This window comes from Danio rerio, chromosome 23 (assembly GCF_049306965.1).
Source record: "Danio rerio strain Tuebingen ecotype United States chromosome 23, GRCz12tu, whole genome shotgun sequence".
In the NCBI taxonomy this organism is placed as follows: domain Eukaryota; kingdom Metazoa; phylum Chordata; class Actinopteri; order Cypriniformes; family Danionidae; genus Danio; species Danio rerio.
Genome location: NC_133198.1, coordinates 29,488,325 through 29,516,017, shown reverse-complemented (window position 1 = coordinate 29,516,017; position 27,693 = coordinate 29,488,325). Strand labels below are relative to the sequence as shown.

Below are 27,693 nucleotides of genomic sequence, written 5' to 3'. Positions count from 1 at the left end.
GAATCACTTTTATCGTCACATCATCAGCAACATTTGTACTGTGATGAGTGAAAAGCTCAGGTGCTGGCTCCAGACAGTGCAAATACAACAACAGTGCAAAATACAGACAGTGCTAATACAACGACAGTGCAAAACACAACAGCATACTCCCAAAAAAACAGAACAATGTAAAATTGGCAGTGTTGACAGCGATGTGTACAATGAATAGGTGTACACATAATTGTAGGCAGTATTGTTTTAATTGGTTGAACAACAGTCACTGAAAAACTAGCTAAAATAAAAATAGAATTACCAAAAATAAATAATAGTTTATAATCGTATATCATAAGCACTAATTTTACGGGAGAAAATCTGATCTGCGGCTGATTAGAGATTCACCTGTATATGCACTTTTACAGAGTAATGTAATGTGTATTTATATTGCACATTTATTGTGTATGGCTAAACTCTCAAAGTACATCACAATCATGAGGGGGGTCTCTGCACACCACCATCAGTGTGCAGCATCCACTTGAATGATGCGAGGGCAGCAACAGGAAAATGGCTCTAGTGCGATTACCACACACTAGCTATTGGTGGAGTGAAGGGACAGTGATTGAGCCAATTCGGTGGATGAAACACATGCAGTCGAGTGCATGATTATACACAAAAACATCTTATATAAACATACAACCTTTTAATCGTATTTGTTACATTTCTATAAATTTGGCTTCTGTGTCTGTTCAAACAATTGTTTTATTAGGGGTCAACCACCGAAGGTGCTTAGGTACCTATTAAATCCTGTTCTTATTATTCTTCCGGCTTCTTGTTCTTCTTTCGCTCTGGGAGTCTATGGCAGCCCTATGAACAATTTGCAGCATTTGCACAAACTTTGGTTAACTGATAAAGGATGATCTGATCTTTAACCACAACAAGTTTGGACTCTCTAACTCAAACTCTTTAGCGCCACAACCTGTCCAAAGTTGCACTTATGTTTATCTTTATAACTTTTGAACCGAATGGGCTATGGTTCAAGCCGATTCAAACACCCTATGATGTCATTTTTTGTGAATTATTTTTTTTACTATTTCAAATTTTTGCCTATTTTAAGCAAACTTGCCTAGGCTGTTTGCCCAATTATCATCAAAATTGAATCACATGATCGACAGACCATGCTGACCAAAAGTTATGGAATTTGAGTTAATTAGATGAACCGTTTTTAATTAACTTGCGATCAAACTTAACAAAGAGTTTGCGAAAATTCACTTAATGTGTATTAATGTATGTATGTAATGTGTATTTATACAGCGCATTTATTATTAATGGCCATGTGTTAGCTTCATAATGCATTGATGTATTCACACCAAACTTGGAGTGTGTTATCACAACCACCATCTGAAGTTGGCTGCCAAACTTGCTGTGTTCACAAAATAAAAACTAAACTCAAACTAACAAAACTATTAATGAAATGAACTAAACTAAAATGTACTACACATTTACAAATAGTATTGAAGTAAAAACTCCTTTAATAATGCTAAACTATAATAACCTTGATCCGCATGCACATAGTCTGAGCCTCCTTGACTTTCAAACTAGATGGACACTGAGATATAGAGGCTGCGAGTCTGAAAGACTGTAATTGGAGTTATTTTGGGACATGTGCTTGTCTTTCGTAGCTGCCAGCTTACACCCTGGTTTGGACCCGCAAAGGCAACGGCAAGCTGCCCAACCGAGCCATGGATTTCAATGGCATCCTGACCATTCAGAACGTGCAGCCGGAGGATGCAGGCATCTATGTTTGCACAGGCTCCAATATGTTGGGCATGGACGAGGGCAGCGCTGTCCTCTATGTCCCAGGTTTGTGACTGGCACCACATCCTCTAAACCTCCCTGCCTTTTAGTTCTTCTGTCTTTTTTTGTTATCTTGCTGCATGACTTTCTGCTTTTCTCCTTTGTCCTGTTTTTTTTTGTGTGTGCGCACAAAATTTTGCTCTATGTTATGGACAAACAGCATGGCTAATCTTGCTTTTTGTTTAAATTATTGCGTTAATCAAAAAAAAAAAAGCTTTTTGATTATTTGCTGAGATGTTTTTGTAACGCTTACGGTTAACTGAATGGCTACTCATGTTGCCAGTGTAAAATCTTTACGTCAGTGTGATACAGCTTGTGAATGGTTCATAGAAAAAGTGAAATTATTTTGTAATCAAACTTCCAATCCAGCACCTGAAATTCATTTATTTTATTGTCTTAAAACAAATTTGTGATCATTTGTTTTTTCCTATGTTAACAAATAGTATTACAGGTTATGATTTCAAAATGTTGGGGTTATTTATGTTGGAAATTAGACTAATTTTCAATGATCTTAATCAATGCAAAAACAACACCAGCGGTGTATAAAACAGACTCCTGTGAAGACTGACGCCTTATATTAGTTTTTCGTCACATATTCTATGGCAAAATGATCAGGGTTGTGAACGATTAATAATGAAAGTAAATCTTGGATATTTAATTTTATAATCAAAGAAAATACCAGCCAGCATCTGAAATCATTTGATGTTTCACAACACAAACTGTTTCAGCAATAATTTCTATTTGAAGCAATTTTGAGTCATTGCCATTAGAAATTTAGACTTTGCTTTTCAATCCTCTTAATTTAGGACTTAATTCCCATGATGCTCATTTTGTTATGTGACTCACATATCAAAAAACAGACTTCCATGAAGACTGATGCCATATATATTTTTTTTATCTCCACATTTTTTAATGCCAAAATGATCAGGCTTGTAAATGGTTTATAAAAAAGTGAGATATACAATTTTGTAATCAAAGAAAATAAAAGCCAGCATCTGCAATCATTTTTTTTCTCAACAGAAAATGTTTCAACTATAATTTGATTTTGAAGCATTTTTGTATCATTGCCATTTAAAATTAGAAATTAGATGCCATTAGAAATTTAGACTTTCCTTTCAATCCTCTAAATTTAGGCGTTTGAATAAATTCCTATGATGCTTGTTTTGTGATATGACTCTCATATCAATGAACAGACTCTCAAGAAGACTGACGCCATATATTAGTTTTTCTCAAATTTTCTATGGCAAAATGATCAGACAACTAAATAGTTAATAATAAAAGTTAAACTTGGATGGAAAATTTTGTAATGAAAAAAAAAATACCAACCAACATGTGAAATCATTTGATGTTTCTCAACACAAACTGCTTCAGCCGTAATTTGATTTTGAAGCATTTTTGAGTCATTGCCATTAGAAAAATAGACTTTGCTTTCAATCCTCTAAATTTAGGGCTTTTAAATAAATTCCTATGATGCTCGTTTTGTTATGCGACTCACATACTGTATCAAAAACAGACTTCTATGAAGCCTGAAGCCATAAATTAGTTTTTTCTCACATTTTTATGGCAAAATGATCAGGCTTGTGAATGGTATATAAAGAAAGTTAAATATACAATTTGTATTTAAAGAAAAAAACAACCAGCATCAGAAATCTTTTGATGTTTCTCAGCACAAACTGTTTCAGTTATATTTTGATTTTGAAGCATTTTTGAGTCATTGTCATTCGAAATTTAGACTTTGGTTTTCTTTGATTTTTTTTTTATTTTTATTTTTTTTATGTGACTCTCATATCAAAAATAGACTCCCATGAAGACTGAAGCCATGTATATATTTTTTTCACATTTCCTACAACAAAATGATCAGGCTTGTGAAGGATTTATAAGAAAAATGAAACTTGGATCTATAATTTGTAATCAAAGTAAACCAACCAGCATCATGCGTCACAACAGCGTTAGCTATAGTTTGATTGTGAAGCGTTTTTTTTTATTCATTGCCATTAGAAGTTTCAATCATCTTAAATTAGGACTTCGAATAAATTCCCATGATGCTCATTTTGTTATGTGACTCGCATATCAAAGAGTAGACTCCCATGAAGACTGACGTCAGATTTAATCAAACATCTTCAGTGACTTCTCTAGTTGTCAGTGTAAAATCTTTACACTAGACGTAATGATCAAGCTTGAGTAGGGTTAATATGAAAGCTTTTTTTTTTTTTTTTTTTTTTTTTTTTTTTTTTTTTAGAAATTTGCAATTCAAAGAAAACACTTCACCATTCAAATCCTGCAATCATTATATATTTTATCCAAACCAATTTCAATCCATCACATATATTATTCCCATGATTCACATTTGGTTGAATATATACCAAAAGTTAAAAGAACTGAAGTGATGAAGTCTGAAGCGATTTATAATAAACATTTGATATATTTTGCAATGCTTATGATTTTTTGTTGGAATCGAATAGAAATGAGCACAACATATTTTGAACAAATAGTTCATGAATGCTTTATAGCTGTATAAGAATGCTACATTTGACCTCAGTTTGATTTGACTAATCATTTACACAATATTGCTTTTATTGTTACTGTCATTGTTAAAATGAGCTTGTTTATTTCTTTATAAAACCTTTTGCAAAATACACAAATGATTGCATTGAATTGAATTTGAGCTACATTACATAAAACTAGATCAATGTACATTTTGCACAGAATAAATCCTAGTCATTTTACTAACCTTTAGTTGTAAATGCATCTAATTCATGCGTAGTGAAATCATCTGCTGGTGTAATTGGGTGTTATCATGGTGGCGGTTCTGTGTCAGTCTTCTCACTAGTGGAGGAGTTGTCTTCATTTCTGGGCATGTTTGCTGTCATTTCCCTCCTGAGGTGGTGTTTGTTGGGTGATGAGGTAGGGAGGTGTCATAAAATACACTGGTGTCATGGTAGAAACTGGAGCTCATCGGCCGAAAGGACTGCAGGCACAATCCTGTTCCCGACTCCAAGATGGGATTCCACCTCTGCTTTTGTAATGAAACTGTTTTTCAGTTTTGTATTTGAAAATGGTGCTATTAATAGTGCAGTAGTTTGAATGTTCACTTTTTCCAGGAGTGTCATATTTTCCATTACATTTTCTTTTTTTTTTTGGTCGTCCTATGAATTGCCATTGGTTTAGGCAGGGATTTGTTTGTAAGATATGTTTCAGAATTTTAAATATACAGTAGATATTACTTAGGTTATGTACTGTTCAACGCTCTTGAGTTATATCTCATTTTAGTATTAGTAGTTAAAGACATGTCATAAATAATGGCTTTCAATTGTGGCCAACAGCGATATGTACTTTAGTAACCATATTTATTTTGATTGCAAAAAAAAAACTACAACTTTGGTTTACACTTACAAACACTGCGAATGAAAGGATGTTAAGGCTTTAAGGTTGTGTGTATGAAATTTCAAACATGCAAATATATATTTTTATGTTTTGTTCTTATTCATTGTGTATGTTTTACAACTAAAATGGTGCTGTATAACTGTTTTTCTTTGATTTATTTTTATTAATCAAGCATGTAGGTGTATATTCAATTATTTTGTTAATTAAAGCAATATTTAATTTTGTACATTTTTGAAATGGTGCTGTATCTTGAAAATCTGATTTTTTTTTACAATGATCTCATTGTTTTGTATTTGTCTAAGCTGTGAAATGTATGTACAAATTCTTAATATGGTGAAAATATTAAAAGAATAACAGGTTCAGTCTGTGGAATGGAACTGAAACTCTATCCACAATTTATCAATCACAAGCTGTATTCAAAGAAAATACTATATGAATGTTTATGCCAAGGTAAAGCTTTTACATGTTGTTTATGATACTAACCTGCTGCATGATTTCACCTGAGTGCTGTTTTCTCCACTGTCTTTGTTTTTTTTTTTTTATTTACACAGTGCGCTTAACTTACACTTCACCTATTTTTTAATGTCTTCTGAATGTGCATTGATTTTTCAGTTGGAAACTAAATGTCCTATTTGATTGTCATTGTGACAAACTATTGCTTGGCATTTTACAGCAACTCTTCATTGACTGTAATCTTGCATAACAGGCGCTGTAAATCAATGATACTGGAGCATACTGGTGTAATTGGGATGAACTTCATTTTCCTTGCTAAAAAGCCAATGAGAAGCTTCCTTGTACTAAAAAGCTTCATATGCTGTTTAAGTCGAGATTAAATATACAAAATTAGCATATTTGAGACATTAAAGAGGGTTAGTTTACCTTAAAATGACAATTGTCATCAATACTGTAACCCATAAGGCTTTTGTTCAACTTTGGAACACAAGTGAGAGTTCTGTTCCTCCAAGTATTTTAAAACTGACAGGTTAAAACATTTAAAGACATAAAATTAAATAAATACAGTGCTCAGCATAATTGAGTACACCCAATTAAAAAAAAATTATCCATTTCTCAGTGAATATAGGCAGTGTATTGGTGCATTTAAACAAAATAGATTTATTAAACAGATTTATTTATTACAATAATATTTTAGTCACTAAACATATTTAGAAATTGATAGACAATTCAATTACATTTAAGCAAAATATAGCAAAAAAAATGACAAACGACAAAATGTCAGCCATATTTTAAAAAATTGTTTGCTTTTCTCGGTTTTTTCTCTTTTTTAAATTTGTATTTAATATGTTTCTACAACATATAAATGGTGTGCTTTTGGGTTTACTTTTGGACCGTTATCATAAGTTATTTTGTTAGAGAATGTATATGAGCAAATTTAATATTGTATAGCTTTCTCTTTAAAATATGAATTTAAAAGATCGATTTGTAAGGTGTGTACTAATATGCTTACCACTCTGACATGTAAAAGTACCTCACTTTTTTTTTCCAGAAGGTCAAATGTGCCATGTGACCAAGTGTTCCTTATTGGTTCTCATGTGCCAAGCAATTATGCTTGATCTTTCTTGGCCAATTTTAAATGCTTAAAATTGTAAAAGTCTCAATTAAATAATATATTCATCTAGTGTGTTTGGAAGACTTCGATCACACCATTTAAATAATGTGGATTTATTGTTAATTTTAAAACTCTTTATGGGGTTTCAAAATATGGGTGATTCCATTCTTTTGAGAGTAGGGAATCTTTTAGATTTATTTTAAATGTCTTTATCTATGTTACAAAGTAGAACAAGCCTGGAATGATCATTTTCATTCTAGGGTAAGCTTCATTTTTATTTAAAAGTGTTTTGACATACTGGTGTACTGTATTTACATTAGTATGAACCTCAGATAATCAGAGAGACATTTGATTAACTTCCATGTGAACTTATTGAATTTTATCCATACACTCTAATGGGTGAGGATGAAGGTATTTTGTAACAAAGTAATTAAAGCAACGCAGGCTCATTGGAAATCTGTGCTTACATTTGTTTTTACATTTTACACAGCCTACATTTTTGTGAAACTAAAAAAACGAACTTAAATACATGTTTAATTGCAGTTCTTTTGTAAAATGAATGCTACATGCAGCATGATGCTAAGAACTTTTTTATAATCCTTTTTGATACGGATGATTCAGGGATAAAACATCAATTGTTTAAATGCAGACAAAATAAATAATACAAAACAACTTGATGTTTATGATGTGTAATCAAATACATTTGCCTGATCTATTAATCAACATATAGACAGCTTTCTGGTGTGTTTACTTTGCTCATTTTGTAGTGATGTTTTTGTGATGCAAAGCACTTTGGTTTGAGTCCAGTATAGTGTGGTTCAACTAAAGAGATAAAAGCAATGTAAAATCAAGGTAAAACTGCGTGGTCACAATGCACTTTTTCTTTTAAATTTGGTTTTGAAAACACTGTTGGTTGGTTTAGGGTGACATATGCCTGAAACGTACAACAAAACGTACCCTAAGCAATGTAGTTCTGATTTACAATAAAATGAACGGTGCCCTCTAGTGGACTTGTCACCTGAAACTGGCAACAAATTGTTTTCCGAGCAACATTTTCAGTTTTACAAAAATATTGGCTAAGTACATGCTAACAATGAGCCTGGGTTGCATCAAAGGGTTTTTTCATATCCAGCGTACAACACAAAATAATAAAACATGAAATGCTGGATGTTGCACACATTCTGGAGCTCAAAACCCTGAAGTCTCTTGAGTTATTAAGTGGCTTTTGCTTTAAATCGCATTGAAATGCTTGGGGCAGCAGCTCGCCACTCTCACAGAACCTTCTGGAAACTCGCTTGACAGTATCTGCCTGTCCATCATTCACAGAGGCTTCTCAATCACAGATGTTTTACACAGCCTATGAGATGTTTGAAGGACATAGAAAGCGTAAGTGCACATGCCTGGAAGGACCCGTTTCTTTCATGCATGCAACCTTCACATTGCATGCTTTTGCCATCTCGAGTAATGCTCAAGTACAACCAAACTTAAAGCATAGTCTTAATATGGTATATTTCTGCAACCACAGCTTACATTACAATAGTTATGTTAAATCTGTTAATGACCACTTTGTATGTACAGTATGTGCTGTTGAGTTGTACATAAAAGCATTCCTTGATCTGGCTAAGCTTTCATGGCTCATACTGGTCCATTGAGACAGGGAAGCTGCATGCTTGCACACATGGGGACTTTTCTCTGTTGTTTAAGTGTGTCTTATGATACTTAAATGAATAGTAAAAACATTAGAGATTTCTTTGATCAAAATATGTATTTAATATCAGATTGGCAAGGTTAATTAGTTTTATCTGTTGCTTTATAAGATGCATGCTGTTAAATGTCACTTCACACTTGTTACTAACAGAGAGGGGTCTCCCACATATTCCATCAGCCCAGTATCATGCTTTTTAAATATGCAAGAAAATGTTGACTGGTATATATCCGATGACAAATAGCATCCATTGTTTGTTCAAGATTTTTATTATGGCCATGCATACAGTACATTTCCAGTGCACTAAATCTTGGTGTGAGGATTGGTGGAGGAATAGATGTTTGGTAGACAGGATATATGATCACATGGCTAGATTAGATACATAGAGTACAGGTAAGTAAATGTGATGATTGAGTAGATGTAGATTTTTTTTAATTGATGTGTACTTATTACCATGATATGTGAGTGAATGGGTGGATAGATCCATAATTTAAAAATGTGGCTGAATATATGGGTAGATGTTAAAGGGGACCTGTTATGCCAGAAGTAAAATAAGTCTCTAATGTCTATAGAGTGTGTTTGGGAAGTTTCAGCTCAAAATACCACACAATTTTCTTTTTATATGTTCCCCTTTAAGGATTTTTATACACATTTTGTAATTTTACTTGACTCGCTTTAATTTAAATGATCTTTACAAAAGAGGAAGAAGAACCAAAGAATGCTTGTCCCCCCTCCAGTCTCCCCCGATGGCCCACACTCACATTGCATTCGAGCCTGGGCACGCTTACGTCATTGGTGATGCGCTGTTCAGTTTAAGAAGCGCTCTCGCTCAGCACAGTGGGGATTTCTTTAGTTATATTGTTTTAGTCTTTTTGGATGCAATGACACACAGTCAAATATTTCGCCGGAATTAGGAGGTTTGCTAAAGGCGCAATTGTCTTGCAGTGAGGGATTTGCGCCTTTAAATAGTCTACGACAGTTTGTGTTCATTAAACCGTAAGAATGATTAATAAATCCATATGAAACAGTCCCTTAAAAATCATGTCTCGTCTTCACTTTCGGGCTCAAGCACACTATGCACTCTACAAGCTTACCTTGCCTGAGCTTAAGTGAACCGCGCTTTGGCACACCTCTTCCAACAATGCCAGGGCTGGCCAACAAGACCGCCCCTGAGCCTGATTCAGAGCACTCACACTTCTCAAACGATCCAGGAAATGGGCACGGTTCGGAAAGCATAGTGTGAGTGCCCCTTAAAACTCTAATGGCGGATGACTGCTTCTCACCCAGGTCTGTTTATGCTAATGAGGAGAGATCATCACTAATGGGAGGGGCTTTACCCCTGTTTTTATTAAGCGGGATTATAAAAAATAAAATTCATTAATTGTTCCCATTAGAGGTAAATTTAGCTAAATTTAGACACTGTTGCCACAAAATTGTTTAAACTGAAAAGTGAACCTTAGAAAACCTTAGTGACACCTTAGAAAAGTGTTTTTGCACAATGGGTCCCCATTAATAGGTAGACAGATTGTTAGGTGGTAGATAGATGCTGGGTAGACAGATTGGGTTGGTTGTTAAGTTTTTAGTTCTTATACACTCAAAATCATTCCGCATAAAATTATCGAAATGTATTTATTTATTTTTAAATCTGCACAAATAACGGCAAATAAAAGTTTCTGACTCTGAAGTCACATATTCTGTCTGGCCTGGTAATGTAGACTGATAGATGGTGGTTAGATTATTTGATTGTGTTTAGGGAGTGGGTATATTGTTAGATGTTACGGTTGCACTATTTTGATGGTTCATTTGTTGAATTTAAGTTGCATTTCATCTACATGCCAACTAATTCTCATTAGATTATATAAGTAGGCTGTTAGGTTGGGGTTAGGATTAATGTTAGTGTAAGTTGACATGTACTTGCAAAGTTTCTTTTAGTCAATTAAATGTCTGTTGAAGGTACAGTATCAACACATTAAGCAGACGATCTATTTATACTCAAAAATGACCATCAAAATAAAGTGTTACCGATGGTACTGTAGATACATGGATAGATGGATGGATATGTAGACACAGAATGGGTGAATGTGTAGATGTGTGGACAGTGCAACTGGTTAGACAGATCTTAAAATATGTAGAATAAAAGATATAGACCAAAATATCTAATCCATTCGTGAATGCTTTATGAAAATATCAGCGCTTTAAATGCCAAGGCAACTAAATGAGCACTGTTCAGTCACTGTGAAGCAGACCGGAGCTTAACGCGGAGCTTACACAGACCAGTAGTCCAGCCTAGTTGGTGAAAGAAAGCTTTCTTTGACTGTTGCCCTGGAATCCCTGTAGATCGGGGGCTTGGCATACAGCCAAGTTGGCACAGACAGCAGCAAAGGCCTCGTCCTGCCAAACCCCATCTGCCACTTCTCATCTCCTCAAGCTGGCTGCCAAGAGACATGACTTGACCATCAGCTCTGGCAGCCAGACACACCGCCACACCACTATCACTTCATCAACACTCTCACAAACAGATCTTTCCCAAACGTAAAACTCTTTCCTCTCTTCTAAGTTTTCCACAATTTACTTTTTCACTAGAGGATTAAAAAAAAAAGCTTAAATTAATTGGCATGACATTCCAAACCATTTTTAGACCAATTCATTGAAAATTCATTTTGCTGAAAATGTACTTGGCCTCTTTTATCATCTCGAGTGGGTAAGGTCTGTTCTCGATGGGAACTATCAGTAATGAGCGGTACTTGAGTTTGGAGAGCTCTACTTGTGTCTGTGATTAACTGTTTTCTGCCTCACTGTAGCTGCTGAAGGGGTTCAGCCAGTGGCCACATTAAGTCCACCTGTGCAGACGGTCAAGGAGGGCGATGTTGCACAGTTCCGCTGCACAGTCACTGGAAACCCCACACCTGCTGTGGAATGGATAGGTGAGACATTTCTGTGTTGACAAAACATATATAGCGCCGCCAACTGCCTAAAGTTGCACTCACTTGTGCTAATAACATCTGAACCTTGAGGGTTAGAAACAATTACATTTTTAATGTCAAGCCATTCTAAAATAATTGCTCAATTAACTGGCGGTAGAGTTTGTCAAAATGGCTATATCTCCCAACACATCATTCAGACCAAAACTTGTTGCCAAAGTGCTACTTGGTGGTCAGGAGATATGTAAAAAGCAGGTCAGAGCATTATACTATGAAAAAAGCATCAAGTTAAAAGGTATACGTGGCTTTTTATCTCACAATATTGATTTAAAGTTGCTATTTAGGATTAGTTTCTCATCCTTGTGTGATGCAAACTCCCTTGTTAAAACAGAATTGCGAGATATGTACTTGTAATTTTAAAAAGGGCCACAATTATGAGAAAAATCATTGGGATTGGCAGATATAAATCCACATTTCTTACTTATTTCTTCAGAATTGTGATAACTTTTCCATTTCCAAGTTGTGAAGTCCAATTTTGATCTAAAAAAGACTCAGTTGTGATACAGAGTCAGGAATTTAGTCCATATCTTTCTATTTGGAGAAAAATCAACATCCAAACGAGTAAATTGTTTAAATGCGAGTAAATTGTTCAAATTAAAAGTCACAGTTAGCAGAAATACACTTTTATAGTATACAGAGTTGCACAATGTAACATTTTCACAGTTCAGCCATTTTGTGCATTGGCCATTTTAAATTGCTATAATAATGTTATTTATGTGCACATTAGCATTTTGATATAAAATTTGTCATGTGTCTTTGTAGGCAAGCCCTGAAGAAGGACAATGCTATCTTGTGGTCTAAAATTAAATGGTTTGTTTTTTTCAAAAATTTGTCGTAGAATTTAAATTTAACAATAATATAATATTAGTTTTAATGACATGATGCTTAACTGCATCTTAGTATCATTAAGTACGTTTACATGGGCACTAATAATCTTAATTTTAATGCGATTAAGACAATACAAGGACACGTGTATGCTCCGGCGCAGCCTTCATTTGGTGGCATAGCCCTTGTCGTGGGCGACACTGATGCGCACCTCTCAAAAAATGTAACTGCATGTCGCATTGACGCGTTGTCCAAATTCTGTGATTGGTCGGCTTGGTAGTGATGGCGAGTGTGGAAGAACCCGTAGGAGCAAGTGTTTACAAGTGTCGAGCCTTGTGAAGGAGCTCCAGATGAAAAGTTTTGTTTTGTGTTTGCCTTACAAATAAAGTTGCATGTCCACTGGGTCCCGCCTCAAAATGCGCGAGTTTGAGCTGCTTGTACATTAAGGTAGTGTTCAGAAAAAACAAAACACCAGTAAAGAAACTATACAGAGGAATATAATATAACCTACTACCAGCTAGCGTTTCGCAAGAGTTATTGCAGAGCAACACAAACAGCGTGTAGAAGTATAAATGCACGGCTGTGGGTCACGCTGATCACTCAACGCAGAAGTATAAATCAGGCTTGAGTCTACAAGGTAAACAACGATTTTTGATTAATTTAATCAGATTAAGGTCATAATCAAACCAAACAAAAATCGAATTACAACATGTGGAGTATGAAAGTGAAAGTGCCAAACTGCAGTTAAAGTAGATAAATTAGAAATGAAAGACCTTAAATTACATGAAACTCTGGAGGAAATGTGCATAGTGTTGTGACGCAGTGACGTTGATCTAATTATGTGCTATAACATAAAAAAACAGGATCCCTCGAAAAGCAACTTATGTAAACACCTTAATCATATTATTGTCTTATTCAGATTTAGGAAAATAATTAAATCACTGATGTCCATGTAATTGTAGTCATAGTCACTTCACACAAAAGTAATAAACAATTGTCATGATGTAACTTATTGTATTTATACGTTTGCAGCCTCTTTGTTTAAAATAGTGTACAATTGTCTTTAAATATGACTTTATAGGCACTGTAGTCTGATGCTTCTGCAGACTGTGGACCCTTTATTGCTACTTGCAGCTATAATTTGTTGCTTTGCATCATTTCAAATGATTTCTTGATAATTTTCTTAAAATATGTGGTTTTTCAGGAGGTTCTGGCAAGCGAATCAGCTCAAAAGCCGTCATTCGTAACGGTCAGCTGACAATCTCATCTGTGGATCGCTCGGATGAGGGCGAGTACATCTGCAAGGCGCTGAACACACACGGCGAGCACACAGCCCGAGGAGTTCTCCACGTTCAAAGTATATAGAAGATTTCCAGATTTCACATGCAACAAGCTCTTGAACCCGTCGAGTAAGTTCTGCTTTGCTTTTTTACTGATGTTTCAGGCACAGGTCAACCTAATGGTCTGCCCCACGTACAAGTGAGCCCTCAGCGGGTGGAAATTTATGAGGGTGAGACTTTACGGTTGTACTGCAGGGCCATTGGTAGTCCCACCCCTTCACTAAAATGGAATAAGAGAGGTGGTTCACTGCCACCACAGGTAAGAAACCAGTATTTTTCTGTTGTCGTTTGTCCTTTTACTCAACCAGGCTTTTAAAGGGTTGTTCCATTGGTAATGTTATGCCTTGTTTTTGGAGTTTTTCTCACTGTTTCATCCCGTGTCTTGGTGTTTGTTCAGGCAATTCCTTCTCACGGTTTCCATCAGTTTAAAAGCAACAGTCTCGATGTGTTACAGAGACGTATTGAGGAGCTACAGGTCTGTCCATTTGTCTGATGTCTGTCTCACGCGTCCCATCCCACCTGTCACGCTTCACTCACCCTCACCCAAATCTATGTCAACTAAATGCATGATTCATTTAATCATTCATGTGACATCCATTAGATTTTTAGCACAACAATACTTTGTAGCAACTAAGCTAACTTGAGCACTGTGTTTAGTATGCAGAGTTAAAGTTTGCACAGGTAAATAAGTGTGCTGGTTGTAGTTTTCAAAGTTTATGTACTGTACAGTGTGGTGCAAAACACGGTGTTGGTTCAGAATTCAAAATTCAATTTAAATCTAAAATAAAGAATTTGGAAACGCTTGGAAAAGTCAAAGTAAAAGTACTGCTGTTCCTGAAGAAAACCAAATACTGAAATTCTGAAAATCTTGTTGGCTTAACACAGCTGATGTACTCTATTTTTACACCCAAGTGACCACACCAAACACTCAAGCAATTAAAAACCCACACCCTAACAACCACACAGAACCCCCTAGCAACACTCTAAAAATGATCCAAATACCTTTTCTACTGAAAACCAAAACCCTAGCAAACCACATACAAAGACCTTATCAAACTTTAAATTCCCTAGCTACTGAATAGCATCATCCTAGTGTACCCTATCAAACCAAATGCCAACCTCTTAGCAACCACCCCGGATACCTAGCAACTGAATAGCTATAATCTTATAATTAACTGACAAACAAGTAATAATAGTTATTACCCCAAATACCCTACCGCCACCATAGCAATCACACGAAAACCTAACAAAATGTATGGCATCCCTTCGCTATCACCCTGAATAGCAAATCGATCTATCTATCTATCTATCTATCTATCTATCTATCTATCTATCTATCTATCTATCTGTCTGTCTGTCTGTCTGTCTGTCTGTCTGTCTGTCTGTCTGTCTGTCTGTCTGTCTGTCTGTCTGTCTGTCTGTCTGTCTGGCTGGCTGGCTGGCTGGCTGGCTGGCTGGCTGGCTGTCTGGCTGTCTGTCTGGCTGTCTGTCTGGCTGTCTGTCTGGCTGTCTGTTTGTCTGTCTATTGTTCGATCTATCATTCTATCTATTTATTTTTCTATCTATCATTCTTTCTGTTTTTCTATTTTATCATTCTGTCTATCATCCTATCTTTCGTTCTATCTATAATTCTATTTATCATTTTATCTGTCTATCATTCTATTTATCTTTCTATTGTTCTAGCTGTCATTCTATTTATCTATCGTTCTATCATTCTGTCATTTTTTTAAATAGTTTTTCTCAGTGGCTTTGGTGCATTTCTCACAAAACTATTCACAATTGCTCAACAGTTAATGCATTACTCAAAACAATTTGTACAAACTGCAAAACCTAGTTGATAACCTGCAAAAGCATGTCACTTGCTCAAAATGAAGAGCTTATTCCTCAAAAGCAAGTATTGATGTCAATGAAAGCGTCAGTGTCATCAAGATGAAAAGTCCTGACATCATTGTTTATGAACAAGATAGTCAAATGGCTTTGTCATGTATTTATTATGACAGTTTGACATTTTTTTACAATGCAAAAAAGTCAGATTTTGGTGGCACTTCCTGACATTGTTCAAGACAGCACTATATACTGTTTTCACAGCCATTTGAAAACTACAGTAAAGTTAGAAATCACTGCATTTAGTGAGGTATCAGAGTACAAGACACTGGATATGTATATTTCACATGTTTACTGCATTTGCTCTTCACAATTCTAATTAATTCACATCATTGTGCAAAAGAGTAAAAGTACCCTTATTTACAACAATAATAAACTTATTTTGGCTAGAGCTGTGCACAACTGTAAACAATATTGCAGAACATATTGGAGCTGAACCTACAACATACATAGGCCTGTAAATCATTCATGAAATTGTTCAATTCAGAAGATATTTTCAGGAATAAAGGTTTAAAAAAAATCATAAAATTTGCTGGACAGATTTTGACAACTAGTTCAACATTTTTGTATGTAATGACTCAAGTAATTAAATGAGGACGTAGTTTTATATGTAATGACTATTCAGCATTCACAAGTTTAGTTAATTTTGACTGACATGACATAAGCAAATGATAATGTTATAAATAGCAGAGAGTTGTATGAAAGCAATTGATGCATCTACAAAAGCATTTGCAATTTGTTTAAAGGATTGAGAAACTGCTACTATGATGTCCACAAATGACTAATTGTTTTGAGAAATGCATTAACTGTCGTGCAAATGTTAATAATGTTGTGAGAAATGCACCAAAGCCACTAAGAAAAACTGTAATCAAAGCAAAATTTAGTGTTTTCTATCTAGTGTTAATTTGAACGTAACTTATGATAATAAATATATTTTGTTATGATCAGGGTGTGAAATACGGGGGGGTTAGGGGTATTGACCCCCCTTATTAATGCTTGAAGGACGTCAAAACAACATGTATGAGGGGTGGTAATATAAACACAATTGAGTACACCTATAATGGTCCATACCATTGTTAATCGCACCAGTCTATGCAAGAAAAAATTTGTTCAACGGTCTGAAACTGGCAGATCTAGAGCTCCAGTGCAGTTCATAAGTGTTTACAAGACACTTTTCTTGTAAAATGGGTGTTTGTTTCTAGATATATCCTGAAAGTAAAGTCAAATTAAACACAGAGTATTGTTTGACCGACAGTAATCTGAAAGAGTTAATCAGACCATACTGTAGGTTAGAATACACTAAATCAGTGGTTCTCAAACTGTGATACGCAGGCTTCCTTCTAGTGGAACGCGGAGGAATGAAATATGTCATGTACATGCTACATACATTTCAAAAATGATCAAAAAATGATGTATATATTATTTCATACATGACATATAGCCTATGCTTCTGATGTAATCTGCCACATTTTTTAACTGTGCAGAGTTGTAGCTGCTTTACTGGGCCTACTGCGCTACTCACTGTATTTCAATACTGCTCATTTTGGTGGTACTTGGAGAGACAATTTTTTTCTGAGGTGGTACTTGATGAAAAACATTTGAGAACCACTGCACTAAATAACCCACTAAATATATTAAATAATTACACAAATTTGATTCACTGAAGCATTACACAAACTTATATATTACAGAATGTTTTGATTCCCCTGATCGTCAATGTATAAATTGCACCCTGGTTATGATAATGATATGATAATCATATAAGTGTGTTTAAATGAGAAAAGGCAAAGTAGAAGGCCAAACAAAAGCAATTTGCCATCCATTTGAACCCCACTGTACTGTACATGTTTTTTTTGCCCTGTTGGATTCGGGTTATTCCAGATATGAGACACGGATGACCCGTCCCATGCCACTGGAGGGCTTTGGTGTCTTGCGTACCTTGTGTCTTTGTGGACTGGTTTGTTCTGCCTGAGAGCATCGCTGCATTGTGTCAGCTTTTCCCAGGGTGTGTTCAGGTCCGCCGTGCGACCATGCAGAAATTCTGTGTGCTCTAGCAGTCGGGCCGCTTTGAAAATTTGTGAATGGTTTCAGACACTCATTCAACCAAGCCTATGCCATCGCAGCTCTACTGCCGCCACACTTCACTAGATCAGATTTAAGCGGCTTTGCTCCTGGATAAAAAAATATCACCCGCTCCCCTCTGAATACTGTTGTGTGTTTTTCTGAGTTTACACTGCAGATGTCACAATTTTTTAGAGTTACTTTAGTGGAGACATTGAGAAATCTAGAGGAATATACCAATTCTTAGTGATAAAGTGTAATTCTGTTTTTGCCTTTGATTTGGATGTCTGTAGATGTAGAATTTAGAGACGCTGTGTAGCCACTAGCAGCTTTAACTGTCCACTGTCACTATTTGTCTCGTCGTGTGAAATAATCAAGCTTCATCAACACCATTAATCAATTACTGGTTACTGCAGGTTAATCATATGTAAATATAGACCTGTAGCACCATAAATGTAACACCAATGATTAATAACGATATGTTATGAGGCATACACAAATAACTTAGAACTGCAAGATGGAAACTTGCAATTCTGAGATGATGTATTTATTGCGATTCCAGTTTATATGATTTTTTTCCCTTAGAATTTTGAGATTTTATGAATTACCTAAAAATTGAGAGATACAGTATATGGTCAAATAAAAAAAAAATCTATATATATAAAAAAAAATGTATATATAAATTGGGAGATAAAAGGTCACCTTTAAATTATGTGGTTGGAGTAAACTTCCATACAAGCCACTACATATGTACTGTAGCATTTTGTAAAAGTTGTGGTACAGTAAAGCTATTTGCAAAGTAGTACCAGTCCCGTAGCCATCCTGGTGAAAAGGGTGGAACATTTTGCAGTTATTAGCCTCATTTTCTATATAATTATGAAATTTAAATAAGGAATTTAGGTGTCACTTTAAGCACTATTTTTAGGTGAATTGACTTGTCGGTTGGTCATCATAACCACACTTTTTGATGTATCAAAAATATTTCCTAAATATTTAGAATAAAGAAATATGACTATTATTTTTAAAATTAAATTTGATTAAAATTTAATTACATGATTTATTACATCATATATCATTAAAAAAAGTTAAAAATAAAAACTGTAGCCTATTGCAATTTATTAGGCAAATAACAAACTGGCCAGGACATTTACCTGTCCTCAGTCAGAATTTCGCCCTTTGAATAATAAAAAAAATAATAAAACATGATAATAATAGTAATGATGATCATAATAATAATAATAATAATAATAATAATAATAATAACAATAATTTAGAGCTTCACAATTAAAAAGAAAAAAAGTACATTTGAAACTCAGTGATAACAACAATAGCCTAAATAGTATTCAAATTGATTTTCATATGGAATGCTTTTGGTACTTTTTTATTGGCCATGTTTTCTTTCAAGAATAAGGTCCAAGATTTAGAATCAAAGTTACTTGTCAAATGTTTTCTCTATTTAAATCCAATACCATAGCTTTCTTGCACAGCTGGATTTTGGAGTCTTGAAAAATAATTGTTTGCATTGGCCAAAACTGATAAACAGAAATTCACTTCAGGATTTCGCTTGGTCTTAAAGCCTTTTTCAATGGGTTATTTTTACTATTTATGATGACATAGCAGTCAAAATAGGACAAATGAGCTCATGAATGGGAAAAATTCTGGATCTTTGTCAGTGAACCCATCCTGGCTACGGGCATGAGTACTAAATAACACTTCATTACTATAATAAAAGAATATGAATAGAAATAACTGGAAACGATGGAAGAACCATTTCAATTGGCATTTGAAAGCTAAATATGTATTTTTGATTCATTCAGTTTGTTGTTAATCTTGTTAGAGTATGATGACAGCCTCATAACAAAACAAATTCCATAATACAATACTAAAATGCTAAACAACCGTAAAACCCACTGCCTAATTACCACTGATCATTTATTTTCAGGTATTGTATTAAGGTATAGCTGTTTTATTTAGTTTAATGCAAGTCTTGTCAAGGTAAGTAATGGGTGTAAAACTGGTCTTCTGTTGATTTAATTCACTTTATTCATGTCAAATGAATTATGTCGGTTTTCTATTTTGCGGTTTTTGACGTTTATAATTATTATTGTCATATTAAAGCAGCTTTACAGAAAAACAATGCTGTTATAATGTCTTTCACATAAAATATATATATTAAATATATACCCATATCCTCTTTAGGCACGCATGGACCGCACTGACATTGGCACTCTCGTGGTACCCAATATCAGGTTATCTGATGCAGGCACATATCTCTGTGTTGGCACCAACGCCGCTGGTTCTTCAGAAGCTCACATTGATGTCTCTGTCACAAAAGGTAATGCTAGCCCTCAAATTGAATTTAAACTCATATTTGTAGAATAAAATCTTAATATTTTCTTCTCACGATGATCAGGTGAAAATATCCTCTCCGGAGTCATTATTCAGCCCCCTAGTGCTTCAGTAATTGAAGGAGAGGCTCTAGATCTCAACTGCCTTGTCCCAGGAACTTCTACAGGATCAGTCAAATGGAGCAGGGCAGGCGGGCTGCTGTCATCAAATCATCAGGTTTACAATAAAGCATATTTGGGCAGCTCCAGCTTTATGAATGTCACATTGGACCTTATAATAACAGCTGAAATGTGTCTTTCTACAATAAAAATAGTATTTCTACAGTATGTAAAATGGCAATGCTTATTTACAGAGTCTGAAGCAAAAGCAGCAGAGATGATAGTAGAAGATTTTCATTGTTAAGCCGAGGTTGATTCCAGTCAAATTTATTTACAAACAAAATATGTCCAGCGAGCAACCATCTGTTAACATTTGAGCTTATCGCTCACGTTATGTTGCGTTATGTTATGTTAAACTGAAATGGTAACATATTCAAGTCATTTTTGTTTAGGAGCACATTATGATCTTGTGTGTTTTATTATTATAAATTTATTTTAATGTCACATCCTTTAAGAGATAGTTCACCCAAATTTGAACATTTCGTTTAATCACACTTAAATTCTACTTAACTTATGATTTTCTTCTTCTATTTAATGCAAAACTATATTCTGAAGAATGCTGGAAAAAAATTGCTGCTATTGGTATCACAATAACAGCTATTGGTATCAATAATAGGAACAAAATATACTATAGAAGTCAATTGCGTTTTTTTTTCTATCCTTCTTCAATATGTCTTGATTTGTAGTCAACAAAAGAAAAAAAATTGCCCATTGAGCAAACTTACAGTAGTGTTTACAAGCACCAAAAAGACCACAAAGTTTGATACATTATACATTTAACATTGCACAGAAACTTTATATAATTTGGCATCAACAGTCTGAATGTGTAGTACAATATTATAGAATATAGTATTATAGTATATCAATAGTATAATATAACCTCTAAAATTATAGTATATAGTATAATCTGACAAAGCTTTACAGGGTTACGTGGCCCTGGAAGTCACCAAAACATTTAACTAAAGGATAGTACATTTATAGGACTTTGCTTTTGAAGAAAACCACGTGCACACAATACTGTATGTTGTCATTCTCTTGTTTATCTAGAAATTACCTAATGATAACACTTTTTTTTAAACATCTACGTCTACCTGCTCTTTTTTTTTTAAGTGTAACACAGCCGTTTAAAAAAATACAAATTGCATTGCCTCACAGTTTTTATATGATGTAACAAAGCAGCAAATATTTGGAAAATTTGCTTAAAGTGATCACATACTAAAAAGTAAAGTCCTAAGTAAGCATTTTAAAGGAACGCTCCACTTTTTTTTGGAAATAGGCACATTTGTTTGCTATTTTCTTTCAATATAGCTGCATAATATTATTCCACCTCCTTGATTACAGATACTTTAGAATGAGCGGTAAATTCTTAGCCTTATCGATCTAGAAAACTAACATTTTTATATCATTCTTATTAAGCAATGTAATTACAGAAAAGTCAAGCTTTAAATAGAAAACTTATTGAAGCTCCTTTTTTTTTTTTAAGCAAGATGCTAATGGTCTAATCCGATTCAATGGATTATGCTAAGCTAAGCTAAAAGTGATTTTGCCAGACCCAGAGATCAGCTGAATGGATTACAAAAATGAGTAAAACTCAATTTTTTAACTGTATGGAAATTGTAAAATGAGCCTATTTAAAAAAAAAAAAATTATGTTTCCTTTAAGAAGAGGTCTGTTTTTGTGTGCCTGTTTTTTTCGTGGTAATAAGGATCTTTGTAATAGGTTTTCCGATTAGAGTGTTTAATGAATCGTTGGTTTGCTTGTGTTTGTGTGTTTGACTCCAGGTTTTGGAGACTCGGCTGCGGATCCTGCGGGCCTCTGCTGATGACACTGGAGATTATATCTGTACAGTGGAGAACGGCCCATCTCCACAAAAGGCCACTGTGTCTGTCTCTGTGACGTCCAGCGCCTCCCGTAAGTCCCTTTAACTGATGAAAAGTGTCAACATCTGTCATACATGTTTGATCATGTTTGATGTCATACACACTCATGTTTTAGGTTTTCTTGCAATATGTCAAAATGAAAGCTGTTTTTTAAGCTCATTATTTGTGGTGCTTTGTTCGCAAATTATTGATGCAGTTTCCAGTATTTCATGGTAAAATTCTACTTTAGATGAAACTATGGCTAATAACTAAATAAAGAACTTCTTCTTCTTTAAGACGTTCCTGAAATTTAGTTTTACCTTTATGAGACCACTACAGAATAGAATGGAATAGAATAGAATATAATAGAATAGAATAGAATAGAATAGAATAGAATAGAATAGAATAGAATAGAATAGAATAGAATAGAATAGAATAAAATAGAATAGAATAGTTTCATTTGAATTGGACTAAAGTACAGTGATATTTAGTGCTTTATATAATTGATTCTGTCCATTCAAATGAAACATACAAAAAATCTAGACGAAAAGAGCAGAAAATATATAAAAAATGTAAATAGTGAAATTAAATCAACAATTATATGTTATTGTTATATTGTTGCAACAGACCATATCTTAAAGGAATAGTTCACCCCAAAAAATACATATATATTTTCTGACTATGTCCTCTTCCTCAAGTTGTTTTAAACCTTTATGTGATTCTTTTTTTCTCATGAACACAAAAGAAGATATTTTGAAGAATGTTGTAAACTGGTAACCATTGACATCCATAGTATAAAAAATGTCACGGTCCGGTAGTACTCTATGTCATTGGTCACTGGTTTCATTCATTCTTTCATTTATTTTCCTTCGGCTTAGTCCCTTTATTCATCAGTGGTCGCCACAGCGGAATGAACCGCCAACTTACCCAGCATATGTTTTACACAGTGGATGCCCTTAAAGCTGCAACCCAGTACTGGGAAACACCCATTTACTCTGATTCACTCACACTACGGCCAATTTAGTTTACCTGATTCACCTATAGCACATGTCTTTGGACTGTGGGGGAAACCGGAGCACCAGTAGGAAACCCACGCAAACACAGGGAGAACATGCAAACTTCACACAGAAATGGCAATTGACCCAGCTGGTACTCGAAACCGCACCCTAATTGCTGTGAGGCAACAGGGCTAATTACTGAGCCACCATGTCACCCTCATAACTTTTGTGTTTAACAGAAGAAAGAAACTCAAACAGGTTTGTAACAAATGAAGGGTGAGTAAACGAATGCAGTATTTTCCAGTTTAGATGAACTATTCCTTTAAAATGTGCTACAATTTGAAGCAAAACACTTAACTAACATTTGTTTACAACATACACATTGTCAGCATAGTCAGTGTGTGCTCAGTGTATTTTGTGGTTTGATTTTGGAGTAGGCCTCCAGACTCCCATTATCTCCATTGAGCCGCATAGTGCAGTGGTGAAGCAGGGCGAATCGGCGAGCTTCAGGTGCAAGGTTCACAACGGAGCCCAGCCAGTGCGACTGGAGTGGAAACTCACCAATAACCTGCCTCTGCCAGGTACTGTACACAATTTTGTTCTGTTGCCCTCTGGAAGAAGGTTTAGAAGGGCTCGAGTGTCCACTTACGTGGAAAGCACATTTTAGCTCTTTAGTGCAAGCCTCGCGTTTTAACCGGCTGCTGCACCTCGCATTTTTAATATATAATATATAATATATAAAAAAATCATAATATATAAAAAAATCTGCTTTTTGTTAATGTGACATGTTTCTGTCCGATATTACAAGATCCATGCATACTGCCACTATAAATAAAAGTTGTGTTTTGAAGGATTTGACATGTGGCCCTTTACTTGGTTTGCAAAACTTGATGCGGCCCTCGGGTCTGAAAGGTTTGCCCACCACTGTGTTAGAACATGTCAAAATCTCCATATGTGATATGTCCTTATGAACTTCTCTTCTTTAGATAATGTAAAGGTGGGTCCTGACAGTTCAATCATGACTGTTACAAATGCCCAGGCGAAAAACCAAGGCACCTACCGCTGTGTGGCCAGCAACTTGTACGGAATGACTCATAGCATCGTGTCACTCATTGTGAGAGGTAGAGCAACATTAAATGCGACATTTTTTGAAAAACTGGTTTTGTGAATTGTATTATTGCCTTCACACTTAGCACATACTATTTCTGCTTGAGATTTTCCTTACATTTATTATCATTGTTCAGGCATAATGCTCATTTCTCTCTCTTTTTTTTTCTTATTTCATTGGTAGAATCTCCTAAGGCTGTGGTGACCCCTGCAGGACCAGTGCGAGTCAGGGTCGGTGATCCCATTAATCTTGAATGCCAGGCCGCTGGAGAGCCAAGACCCTCAGTCAGATGGCACAGACTGGACAACAATCGCAAGACAATGCTGAGCAGCACCGTGCCTGTTGACTCCAGTGCTATCATACAGGTTATGAATCATTTGTTGTATTGATGATGTTGATTTCCTGATTGTTTGGCCTTTATGTTCATCAGAAAGGTTTTATACTTTGTTTACAGTGAAGAGAAAAATTAGAGAGCAGTTCAAAACACCTTTTTTGTTTGTTTTTTTATTATGTGATCATCCTGGTTAAAAAAAATTAAGTATTGCTAGTAAATAGTCAATAAATAGTAAACAAATTGTAAAATAGTAGTATTGCTAGAACAGTATTTGCTAGAAAAACGCCATTTTATTAAATAACCAAGGTACTTTAGCAAATATCCTTCATTTGTGGACAAAACATGAACAGAATTAAAGGGGTAGTTCACCCAAAAAGGGAAATTCTGTCATAATTTTTTCACTCTTTTTTGTTTCAAACTGATTTTCTTTCACAAAAGCAAATATTTTGAATAAAGCTCGAAACCTGTAACTATTGATTTGCATAATATTTGTTTTTCTTACTATGGAAGTAAGTGGTTACAGCTTTCCAGCTTTGCTCAAAACATCTTCTTTTGGGTTCAACAGAAGAAAGAAACTCAAAGGTTTGGAACAACAGGGTTAGTAAATGATGTGTAAGTAAAAAAAATTTGGGTAAACTATCCTTTAAAGCCATCGTCATTTTTTGCCCCATTGACTTTTAAAACTTCTGTTTCGTACGTCGTCACTGTTTTGCAAACTAAATTCCTGAAATTGAATGCTTGCTTTGAATGATGTCAGCTAGTCACTCTCATCCTGCTATCACTGACTGAAGTTGCTTTCTTAGTCATAACATTGTCATCAAGGAATTTCCAGACATTTTAACAAGGTTTAGATCAGGACTTTGGGCTCCCATTTTATTATTTCATTGTTTTCATCTCCTTCATCTATGTTGTAATGGCACTCATTGACCTGCATAAGCATTGCTGACTGATTAGGCTTTATATGCAAGAAAAGTAACCTTTTTGAATCTGTTTCTCAAACAGCAGGATACTGTATGCTGAGATCAGACCTTCAGTGCTGAATTGGCGTTTATGTATAATGATACAGCCACTGAAAGGGATTTAAAAGTGTTTTTTATGACCATCCTTTTTTCAAATTTCTTACTGTGCTTCATAATATTTGTAACTAATGAAGTGTGTAAAAAACTGCTCTTTTATTAGTAAAGGATCATTTTAAATAGGACTAAGTAGTTACCTCAGCATTGAAAAAACTGACTGTTCTGTAATTATGATCTCCACTGTAGGTGTTGGTTGCTCGACCGGAGGATAGTGGCACATATGTGTGCTCAGCGCAGAATAACCAGGGCACAACTGAGACTCGAGTGGAGGTGTTTGTAGAAGGAGGCCCTCAGGTGCCAACTGTTCCCCGTGCCAGTGTCCGTGAACCCATGATAATAGTGGTAGAGGGATCAACTGCCACACTGCATTGTGATGCCCATGGTAGGTGCTACTGTAAGCCCTTGGTTAAAGGGATAGCTCATCCAAAAATGAACATTCTGTCAGTTTTTACTCATCCTCTACTTGTTTCAAACCTGTTTGAGTTTCTTTCATCCATTGAGAACACAAAAATGCTGGAAAAAACATACCTCCATAGTATTTTTTTCCTATCATGTATGTCAGTGGCTGCTATTTTCCAACATTTTTCAAACTGTCTTAATTTGTGTACAACAGAAGAAAGAAATTCATACATTTTTAGAACCAAATGAGTGTAAATAAATGGTGAGGCAATTTAAATTTTTGAGTGAACTATCCATTTAAAAGTACCAGTAATAAACCTTAGTCTAATTTTAAAGCGTGTTCTAAAGCTCTTATATATTAACTACAGGATTCCCAAAACCCACCATCACATGGTTTAAAGAACGCTCGTCTCTTCCTTGGAGACACAAGATTGTGGACAACAGCCTGATCTTGCCTAATGTAGGCCGTCAGGACTCTGGTCAGTACGTCTGCAATGCCACTAACCATCTGGGCACCAGTGAAGTCACCATTATGCTGGAAGTAGACAGTGAGTACTTTGAAATTATTTGCTAGAAAAAAAATGTCTTTAAACTAATTAAATGTATACACAATTATCTTTTTGTGACATATTTGTACATTAGTTAACACAAACTTCCAGAAATGAATTTCGTTATTTCAGAAATGTAAGAATTTTGATTAGACTACAAACTATTACTATAAATCTAAAAAGTGAGATTTATTTGGCATAATTTACTTGTCTTCCTGGTATAGTACCATTTTTGAGTTTAAAATTGTGGGATAACAAGGTTATGTAGTAGCGTAAAATAAGTTAAACTATTTTTTTGTAATTGAAGTATAAAACGATTAGCATAATTATAGTAAGTTGTAATAAAATGTGTTAACTCCCACCCAGAACTGAGCTCGAGCTCTGTCACTGTTGGTGTCAGAAGTGGGATAACGTTTGGTAGAAGTATTGAGAGTCTGGATAGCGAGTTTTGTGTACAAATATATCTTCTTACTTTATTGTCTTTATTTCTTGTTTTGTTGTTTGTTTATTTTTGTATATATTTTGACTATTTTTGGGAATTTTGAATTGGACACTTTGCACTATAAATAAACAAACCTTTGCACCATAGTACTATATCGGCTGAGCCTTAATTCTTATTTGTTTCTTGCTTCCCACAATTAACCATAACAACTCCTCTGTGTGACAAGTGGTGTCAGAAGAACTGGCATTAAGTGTTTAAGTGTTTTGGAGAAGATTATTATTGTGGTTTAAATGATAATTATGTTTTAAGTGTTACGAGAGTGGTACAGTAGGTCACAAAAAGGGTGGGAGTTTGGCCTATCAAAGCAGTGACCATACCCCAAGATATTTGTTTGTTAACCAAGTCAACGAGAACGTTCGAGCAAACCCTCTTTTATGTATATTGTGGATATATATATATATATATATATATATATATATATATATTTTTTTTTTAATATTTTTTTTTCTTTTTTTTTTTTTCTTTATTATTTATTTAGTTTTTTTTAAGCACCATTTTAAGGTCAAAATTATTAGCCCCTTTAAGCTGTTTGTTTTTTTCGATAGTCTACAGAACAAATAATGATTCTGACTTCAACTGTATATATATATATATATATATATATATATATATATATATATATATATATATATATATATATATATATATATATATATATATATATATATATATATATATATATATATATATATATAATAATCTTCACTGTAGACTGTTTAGACCTGCCAGCACTGTAAATAAAACACTGTGCTCTGGAGTGCTATTGAGTACAACGTAATTTTTGT

General features: G+C 34.8%; 1 protein-coding gene across 50 annotated transcripts in view; it reads left to right on the top strand.

Moving 5' to 3' along the window:
• Window positions 1-27,693, top strand: part of hspg2 (heparan sulfate proteoglycan 2) — a 186,116-nt gene that overhangs the window by 128,421 nt on the left and 30,002 nt on the right. For 22 of the 50 annotated variants that reach the window (XM_073939057.1, XM_073939038.1, XM_073939056.1 and 19 more), the window contains 14 exons: window positions 1,656-1,836; window positions 8,108-8,167; window positions 11,288-11,410; window positions 13,497-13,649; window positions 13,737-13,891; window positions 14,030-14,107; window positions 19,777-19,912; window positions 19,991-20,142; window positions 21,866-21,995; window positions 23,376-23,522; window positions 23,928-24,062; window positions 24,233-24,414; window positions 25,646-25,841; window positions 26,227-26,406. In XM_073939057.1, the coding sequence (XP_073795158.1) occupies window positions 1,656-1,836; window positions 8,108-8,167; window positions 11,288-11,410; window positions 13,497-13,649; window positions 13,737-13,891; window positions 14,030-14,107; window positions 19,777-19,912; window positions 19,991-20,142; window positions 21,866-21,995; window positions 23,376-23,522; window positions 23,928-24,062; window positions 24,233-24,414; window positions 25,646-25,841; window positions 26,227-26,406 (2,008 nt within the window). The remainder of the gene's footprint in view (window positions 1-1,655; window positions 1,837-8,107; window positions 8,168-11,287; window positions 11,411-13,496; window positions 13,650-13,736; window positions 13,892-14,029; window positions 14,108-19,776; window positions 19,913-19,990; window positions 20,143-21,865; window positions 21,996-23,375; window positions 23,523-23,927; window positions 24,063-24,232; window positions 24,415-25,645; window positions 25,842-26,226; window positions 26,407-27,693) is intronic. The other 28 variants (XM_073939064.1, XM_073939062.1, XM_073939063.1 and 25 more) reach the window with 7 other exon arrangements.